The 9,347-nt window shown below is 43.1% G+C and overlaps 1 protein-coding gene and 1 long non-coding RNA gene across 2 annotated transcripts; both read right to left on the bottom strand.

The window, feature by feature from the left end:
• Window positions 1-862: 862 nt before the first annotated feature.
• Window positions 863-2,313, bottom strand: LOC103643594 (uncharacterized). The gene is made up of 2 exons (XR_561114.2): window positions 2,038-2,313; window positions 863-1,295 (listed from the first exon to the last, which is right to left on the bottom strand). It is a non-coding gene; the product is annotated as an uncharacterized lncRNA (long non-coding RNA).
• Window positions 2,314-4,067: 1,754 nt separating this feature from the next.
• LOC100281254 (uncharacterized) lies at window positions 4,068-8,911 on the bottom strand. Its single transcript, NM_001154173.3, has 2 exons — window positions 8,349-8,911; window positions 4,068-4,918 (listed from the first exon to the last, which is right to left on the bottom strand). Exons 1-2 carry the CDS (start codon window positions 8,835-8,837, stop codon window positions 4,298-4,300), a joined length of 1,110 nt encoding a protein of 369 aa, NP_001147645.2. The 5' UTR covers window positions 8,838-8,911; the 3' UTR covers window positions 4,068-4,297.
• Window positions 8,912-9,347: the final 436 nt, after the last annotated feature.

The raw sequence follows: 9,347 nt of genomic DNA on the forward strand, positions 1-9,347 counted from the left end.
TTACAAAGTTCCACTAGCTTCAGAAAACCCGCTACAGTTTCTACGAGAAGGGGGCGATATAGGAAACCCTTGTCCGAAAAGCCATTGCAGCATGATCGACCCGAGAACCATCCTATACCGACAGCTCCTTGCACCACGGTTGCCCCTTTCGGGTAAGATGGTCCTCCACTAGCTTTCCTAATTAGTCAGCCAAGGGCGGCACATTCCACCCTTGTGGTAGCACTGTTATCTCAGGTTAAGCTCCATGTTCCAATTAACACAATAATCTTGTCATGAATAATAAATAATTCAGCAATAATGATAAAGCATGATCATAATTCATATATAGAATTAATCCCAAAACCAGGTAGAGCAACAACAAGACTACCCAATAGTTTATTTGTTTGCAAGGTGTAGGATAAACAAAACTAGGGTAACCTATTAGGTCCCATCAAGTTAACCTGAGCATGTCACGTTGATTATCGAGAACATTATTAGGTAAAGAATAGTGATCAAGGGAACAACTTGCCTTTTTGGTGCAACTCCAGGTACTTCTCCAATTTGGTCTTCAGGTTCCTCGTGACCTCGCTTCTAGTCGCAACAATACATACATATAGACAAGTAATGGATAAAAATAACATTACACCAAAGATGGAAATAAACTACGTAGGAATATTATATGTGTCTGTTGGTCACTTGTTCTCAAATGCTATAAATCAAGAACAAGGCAACACAATTGTAATGGTTAAAGACCTTCATGCTTCAAAGCATTATTTCCTTTCAGATATAATAATCTTCGGACGAAGGTCATGAAGGATGTAGCTTCATCATTTCAGTATGTAAATATAGGTAAGGGTGTGAAAGAACACTAAAGAATGAATGATAATGTTCAAATCCTCACAATTTATTTATATTCATATTCACATATAAGAATCAACATTAATAATACTTATAATTCAATTGTACCTTCGATTCGCCAGAAGGTGAGAATGCAAAGATGACACGAGAGAGAGATTACAATCCAGCGTGAACAGTACGGTGTTACTGTTCATCTATTTATAGGCACGGGACGTAGCCTGGATAAGATTACATTCATACCCCTGACATTTACTCTTAGTTATAATACAAGTTATCAAGGACTAAGTAGTCTTTTCCCCCTTAGGTCGGTTTCGTCTTCCATCCAAGCCGAAGCTCCTTGAGCCACAGCTTCGGCGTCCATCCACGTCACCTTCGGGTTGCATATTCTTATCACACGCCTTTATCATGAGAGAACTTTCATCCCAAAGTCGAAGCTTCCTGTAATAGTCTATATCATACTGAAAACAAATGGTTAGTCACATTTTTGAGGACCTTCAGAAGAGGAAGGCCCCCAATAGTGTCGCTATGAGGTCGTAAGTTCGAGAACCACAAGAATCAGAGTTAAAATGAATAAGTTATGATTTATCTAAGTTTTATAATTCTTTTTATACAAGAAATCTATTTCTCAGATTTTATTTCCTATTTCTCATTAGGATAGGGACTATGGGTTCTATTTAAATAAACGATATGGTCTAAAGCGTTAAAAATAGGGCTTGGTTGCAATTTCTTTTGACCTGAGACTGACTGTGAGTTGATTCGAAGAAAGGATAGGGGCTCTTAAGCAAAATTGCCACTATGAAGGGGTACAGAGCGTTCTGAGCCATTGGATCTTGATCCGATGGTCCAGATTAGATCCAACATTAAAGTGTATTGGTACGCGACACTGTCCATCGGATCGACGATCATCGGCCGAGATCTAATGAAACGAAGGGGTGCACTATTTTAATCGTGACCATCCGGATCTGGATCAACGGTCCATAGCTCACCAAGGTGTGATCTAATCCTGGCCGCACACTGACCGATCAACGGCCATCGACCCTCCTTCTCCTCCTAACGGCGGCCGGACGCGGCGGCGCCCTGTGTCCCACGGTGGCTCACACGCCGGAGAGCAGGAGTCCGGTGTTTCGGTCACTTATCCATGATACCATTAGGTGCTACGCGAAGTAGACGTCAAGGCTAATAGGTTGGATTGGGACTCACCGATAATCGAGATGCAGACGACGTTGCCCACGGTGGCACACAGATCCGCGACGGCGATGGAGTGCTGGTAAGCAATTCCCAGTCTCCCATCTACCAATCCCGTCCAAAGAGGCCATGCTCACTACCCAGGCGACTTGAGGAAGCTCTCGGGCCCGACTCTGAGGTATCAATGACGATGAATATGTGGGTCGACGTTGGCGCGAGCTTCGGTTGACAGCGCCGGCACTTCTCTGTTTTCTTCGGCTAACTCCTACTCGGGACCATGGCCATGGGGGCTGCGCTACGACACTTATACACGGTCACCATATCCAACAACCGGCGCGGGATCGTAACTGCCCCAACAAATCCTAACAACCCGCCCGGCGGCATCGGTATGCTACAACGCATGCGAGCATGGTTTCGAGAAGCTTTTGGTGAGGAAACAACTATCAAGTGGGGTCCACGCGTCAGTGACTTTGGCGTGCATGCGGTGGTTGTGAGGCTAACAGGGCAGGCCCCACCCGGCAGCGGCATGGGAGTGAGCAGGTGCACGTGCGCGTGACGGCTAGGTGAGCTGCTGACGCGTGGGCTCGACATGTTGGCACCAAGAGCAAGTAAGGCGCGAGCGTGCGTGTGTGGCTGGCTAGGTGACCCCACCTGTCGGCGCCGAGATGATACGCAGTGGGACTAAGATGGGCCTGCGGGCAATTCGGCCCAAGTGTGTGTTAGTCTTCTTTTTCCTTTTTTATTTTTGTTTTCTTTTCTTATTTCCATCTTCTAGTTTATTCCAAATTACAAATTTACACCTGATTCAAATTTGACTTTAATCTACAAATAAATCCCAACATGAATGCAATTCCATAGTTTTATTGATTTATTTATTTATTATGCTATTTAAGCAAATGTTTTTTAAATATGCAATTCATACACTCAAGATTAGGCATTTTAAGAACATGATTTCTAGTGTATAAAATCTTTTTTTAGATTACTCCAACAAAGGGATAACTAAATTCATATAAGGACCTTTTTTATTAACCTTCATTAGAAACCATATTTGTTTTTAGGAGATATAATTCCAAGAATTATTATAATCAAATATATTAATTCAAGACCTTTGGAGAGCTTTTTCCTATATTCCAAAATAAGATTTTGAGTGTTACACAAGCTCTACATATCTACGATCTTTGATTGTCCTTATGATATACCATAATTTGATTATGATCATATGGATTGGTTTACAAGGCGTTACATTTCTCCCTCGTTCAAGAGAATTCGCCCTTGAATTCTTATTTTGATGTTTCATGAAAATAATTGGTACATTAGAATATTGTGAACGTAAGGCTTTGTTTGGGTACTCTAGTATTGATCCCAATCCACGTATGTTAAGATGGATTGGTGTGTAAATTAGTTTAAGTTACACCACAATCCACCTCAATACATGTGGATTGAACTCAATACTAGAGTACCCAAACTAGACCGGAAGAGTTTTATAACATAGGTATTAAGAAAGTTATATCAGATTGTGTGTTAATAACTATCCGATGGATTTTATTATGACGAAACTCTGTAAAACTCTCTTTATTCTAATTAACACTTACCAAATTATAAAATTTACTGGCATGTTATAATATTAAATGCAAACAAACTCAGATAAAACTTCCACTGAGACTCAGGAATAAACTCCTACTGAGACTAGACTAACGTCACACGTTCAAAGTGTAAAGTAAGGCACTCTGATCAACAGAATTGCAATACTCCAAGGCAATCAGCCAATCACGCCTCGTCCAGTGTACTTATATAAATTTGCGTCTACCTATAATGTTTTCTGGTCAATCAATCTAATCAAGACCGAAGCATGCTTTGCTATGTCATCCGCGGATTATAGTACTAGAGTTTATTTAAATACACTAGAGCTAATAATTAGCTACTAAAATTAATTAAAGACATCCAAACAATCTAGTTAATAGTTCCGCTATTAGTTATTTTTAGCAAATTAGTTAGTAGTTAGTTAACTATTTGTTTGATGGCTAATTTCACTCAGGCATTGTTTAGCCAACTAACTATTACCTCTAGTGCATTTAAACACCCCTAAAAATACCATCCGAATTATACGTTTCAGCCTGACGAAACCTTCTCAAATTACCAGAATTAGCGGTTTACTGACTTCATGTACAATACAGAAGTTTAGCATGTGTAAATATATCAAGCAAGCACAAACCACGCCATGGTGTAAAAACTAAAGCTAAAACCTTCAGAATCGGAAGCGACTCGTTTGTTGCATTTAGCTAGCCACCTCAACTGGCGCAGACCCTTTGTCAATGGAGGCTTTCACAGCATCCAAAACCAGCTGCGTCTTCCTGGTGATGGCCGGCCACTTGCCCTCAGGCTTGCCCCCAGCATCCCGGATGTTCTGCACAAGCCTCGCGAATTCCTGGACCATAAGGGCCTCCTGTGGCAGGTCTGTTGCCACGACGTGCTTGCTTGGCAGAGGATCCCACCCAACGTGGAGCTCAGCGAAGTTCGACTTCGAAGCCACCGGGAACTCCGCCGACTTCTCTTCGTATGGGATGACAAAGTCAGTGACATAGACAGTTCCGTTTGTGCCAACTAAGGTGATGTCCATGGTGAGATTGGTGAGGAAAGAGCAGCTGAAGGTGGCAGTCTTGCCGTCCGACCAGTACAATGTCGCGCCGCAGGCAAGAAGCACTCCAGCTTGGTTCTTTACAGGGTCACGCAGTGCGATCACAGTCTTGGGCAACTCGTAGTCAACAGCCCACAGGATTGCACGGATGCAGTACCACCCAGCATCACCAAGAGCACCCAGGGCATCAAGACCTGGCTTTACTCTGATATCATTCTGGAGGAAATCTTCGTTTGCTCGAAAGCTGAACACACTGTTAATCTGCGTAAAAATAAGATAAAAAACAATGATTTTTGTTGACCTACAAAGCTTTGTAGAACAGTAAAGATGAAGTGGAATCAAACAATGTATTCTTCCACAAATATGTAAACTACTACTATACGTTAACCTATAGCATTTCATACATGTCTTGCAATTCAGATATTAAAGTGTGCTAGAAGGTGTAATGACTGCAGCCAATTTCACAGCCTACTTCTAGTGTGCATATGCATAAATGAAAAATGACATACTTGTGATATCACATTATTTTCTACATAGCTGGAATAATACAACCAAACTCGATGCATTACAGATATTCTCATGAGCTGGTAATTTGGATGCACGGAAATTTTATAGGAACTAAAACAAGGTGTTTAGCTTTCACAATTTAAATCTTTCAGAGCGCTATACTATCATCTCAATTTATAAATGGATTGGAAGGGTCGCTGAGAAAGAATTCAAGCTCAACTCAGCTTCAACACTTCCAGCGATGTTAATATGTGATAATTTACATGTGATTTTGAAAACCTTAGAACTTTAACTAAAACACTATATTTATATAATATATGTTAATATGCAAGCTAGACTCAGCTTCAACAGTTCCAGCAATGTCCATATGTGATAGTTTACAGGAGATTTTGAAAACTTTAGAACTTTCTAAAACTAAAACACCGCATTTGTATAAACATATGCTGATCTGTGTATGTGTGATGCATCACTTTGGTAAATTGTATGTCCTAGCAGGCTGGCACATAAAAAGGGCAAATGTCCACTGGATGACTATGTTGATCGGCCAGAGAATCTATAAAACAAAAGTATTAGGTCCATTTGCCAGAGAAAAAAGAAGAGTGTTGAACCAACATGTGGTTAAGGACTTTAACTAAAACATCTGTTGATGAGAGCAGCAGCTGCCAAGCTGGGTGCGGATAAGGACATTGATCGTCAGGAGGATTAATGATGAGAAGGTCTCTGAGTGGCTTGGCGCTTCTGGTGGCCTGCTCCGTGAAGTGGTTTGCAGTCGGCCTTGTCGGGGGCCTTATCAGTCTGTTGTGTTTTGAGTGTCGTCTGTTCTCAGTTGGTGTTTCCTGGGATGTTTTTGTGACCTGAATCAGGCCTGTGTGCCTCTCTGGATGACAAACTGTGTAATAATCCAGTAGGCTTCGTTCTTGCGGTGATCACGATCACCTGCATTCCGCTCAGTCGAAAGACTCTAGATGTATCCCTGCTATGTTACTCTATCTCTCTGCTGTATTTCTATTAAGAAAGTAATAGAAATGGGGAATCCCCTTGTTGAAAAAAATGTGGTTCTTGTGCCTGTGTGTCCATGTATGTAAAATGGTGCATCCTTGGTTAGACCTTTACTAGGAAGACGACTTTTTAAGATTTCCTAGAAGTTCAATATCCCAAATAATATGGTTATTCTAACTGCCATCAATAAAATATTGTAGTGCTAGTTAGAAGAACGGATCTGCTAACTTGGTCAATAACAGCTTATGGTTGTATCCATACCTTGGAGACAAGAACAAAATAACAAAGTCTAAATTGAAAACAGGATAGTAGTTCCATGTTGCTAAATACAAAATGTCGCCATTCCTTTGCTGTACCCAGCACGGCAAGTAGACACTGAAAGGTACCTGAAATATTTTTCTTAGTAGCTCTATCACCATTTTTCTTTATGTCCAGCCCATGCCAATTAATCATGATTCTGTTGTCGGTTTGTGCCAGAACCCACTTAGGCCATGTTCCGATGTTCGGTTCTACCCCAATCCATATAGATTGAGGGGGATTGAGGGGGATTCAATCCCTAGTAAGTCAAAATCCCCTCCAATCCATATCAATCCCCTCCAATCCATATGGATTGAAAATAACCGAACAAGCCCTTAAGGCCTTTTTCTTTTTGGATGAATCCATTCACTGAAATACATGTGATTTGGAGAGACCAGACAAAATGCGCCTTAAGGGAATCTCCAATGGTAGGAGTTAGCTGGTCGCTCTTAGATAGATCACATATGTAATGTGAATTTGTCCTATCATCTATGGAAGAGATATATAGAGGCTCACAAGTCACAAAGTGTGTCTTTCATGCATTTGACCACACAAGAGCCTAGTCTTCTCACACACTAACACACAACTCAATGGTTTTTGCCACTCTCCTACATGTGGAACCGGATGCTAGTATAAACGTGGAAAGAGTACTCAATGTTGTGCTGGCTGTGGCTGATGGGTTCATTTCAGAAGTTAAACACTGCGATCATGGCAGACATGGCTCTTCCCGATGTTTGTAGCCATTTTTATGCTAGTACACTTTCCCAATCATAAATAATTTTTTTACTTTTGACTGTCAGTATATAAATTTTTACTTAGATTGGAACACAATCACAAGGTTTTTAGCTCATTGGTTGTCCTGCTGGTATGGTGGATTTGGAAGCATATAAATGGTCGTGTCTTTGACGGATCTCAGCTTAATTATAATATCATCTTGCAGAATGATAAAGTAATGGTGTATGGCGGGAGCCCAAAGATTCCGCAGTACGGCCAGAAACTTTTTTTTTTTTTTGCATTTCCTTGTTTTTTTTTTGTGATCTGCACTGTATCAATCATGGGGTCATGCCCCTTGAGGCCTTATTTGGTTGCGTCAGGATGGAAGGGGTTGAGGGGGAGTAAATTCCCTTCTATTAAATTTTGACTAGCGAAGGATTTAATCCACTCCAATCATCTTCAATCCAAATGCAACTGAACAAGCCGTGACGGGGTTTTCAGCCGCCTAGGTACCTTTTTCTTCTTATAATATAAATATGATAAAGAGCTCCCTATGTGTTAGAAACAACTGAAATATAATGTTTGTACTACTAGATCCATTACGCAAATTACTAACATAATATTACCTCTTTCTAATTCAATATAAGATATTTTAAGTAAATATTAATAGTCAGTGTCAGCCCTTGCTAGATACCAATGATGATAAACTGTAAAGATACACCCTCCATATCTTATTGACTGTCGTTACCGTAAGTGTGTTGATCAAACTTTCTTAAGTTTGATTAGATATATAAAAAATATTAGCAACATTTGCATGTCCAAATAAATTTGTTACAAAAATAAATTTAATATAATCTATCCAATTATATTAATTATGCATTGTTAATATTACTACTTTATTTTATATATGTGGTTAAAATTGAGTATGTTTGAATTTTTAGAAAGTGTCAACAGACAGTTATTTGGGGTCGGAAGGAGTACGGAATCTTATCACACTTCACAACCATACAAATTAATCCTGCAGAACCGTTGAACATTAACAACTGGGAAAGAAAAAGAATAGTCTTTTAGTGTAGAAATTTAGTTATTGGTATTTCTTGGTTACGGGTAACAAAAGGTTGCGTATTTGTAATCCCCATTCCAGTCTTTGCAGGAAAGTTCGCAAATAACTCACCGTTCTGATGTCCCCGATGGCGTCCTTGTTGTCGACGGTCTCCCGCATCTTGGCGGTGCGCGGGTGGTGCATCCACATGGTGGAGTCCATGAACTGGACCCCCGCGGTGTCGCAAGCCGCGAGGATGGTGTCGAGGTCGGCGGCGCACAGCGCCGTGGGCTTCTCTAGGAGCACGTGCTTGCCACGTGCGGCGGCTGCGGTAGCCCAGCGCACGTGGAGGCTGGTGGGGAGCGGCATGTAGACGGCGTCGATGTCCGGGTCGTCGAGGAGCGCATCGTACGAGCCGTGGAGGCGGGTGGTGGCGACGTCGAGGCCGTTGTCGGCGGCGAAGAGGCGGGCCTTCACTTCGGAGCGGCTCCCGACGGCGGCGACGGCTGCGCCGGGCGCGAGCAGCATGGCGCGTGCCAGCTTTCGCGCGATGGCGGCGCAGCCCAGGATACCGAAGCGCACGGGCCGCGGCGACTGGTCTGGCACCGCGGCGGACGACATTGGTGGCAGCCGGCGGGTGATGTACTGCTGTTTTGCGTGGCCCTGGTTGGCGGCTCGGCGCGTCTGTGCTCTCTCGGTGCGGTGGTGTGGGTAGAGATGGCCAAACGGGCCGGCCCGGCCCGGCCCGGGCCCGGTGAAGCCCGGCTAAAACCGGGCCGGGCCTGCTGAGCCAGCGGGCTTAATTTTCTGTCCAAGCCCGGCCCGCAGCGGGCCTAAACGGGCCGGGCCGGCCCGTTTAGCACGAAAAAACGGGCCAAAAAGCGGGCTAAACGGGCCAGTAAGCACGTTTTAGTGTAAAAAAAACGGGCTTAACGGGCTTAGAGGTAAACGAGTCGTGCCGGGCTAGCCCGCCGTGCCTAGTTTCCTGTCCAAGCCTGCCCGCTTATTCTACCGTGCCGGGCTCGGACCGGGCCCAAAAAGCGGGCTTCGTGCCGGGCTCACGGGCCTCGTGCTTTTTGGCCATCTATAGGTGTGGGTTGTCCGTCGTCTGTATCGTGTGGCAGGCGATCG

The sequence above is a fragment of the Zea mays genome, chromosome 1 (assembly GCF_902167145.1).
Source record: "Zea mays cultivar B73 chromosome 1, Zm-B73-REFERENCE-NAM-5.0, whole genome shotgun sequence".
In the NCBI taxonomy this organism is placed as follows: domain Eukaryota; kingdom Viridiplantae; phylum Streptophyta; class Magnoliopsida; order Poales; family Poaceae; genus Zea; species Zea mays.

Bases quoted from the DNA above. Each gene is read 5' to 3' on its own strand.
- LOC100281254 (NM_001154173.3), bottom strand. From the start codon at position 8,837: ATGTCGTCCGCCGCGGTGCCAGACCAGTCGCCGCGGCCCGTGCGCTTC. The intron at 4,919-8,348 runs GTGAGTTATTTG...ATTTTTACGCAG, and splicing joins CCATCGGGGACATCAGAACG to ATTAACAGTGTGTTCAGCTT.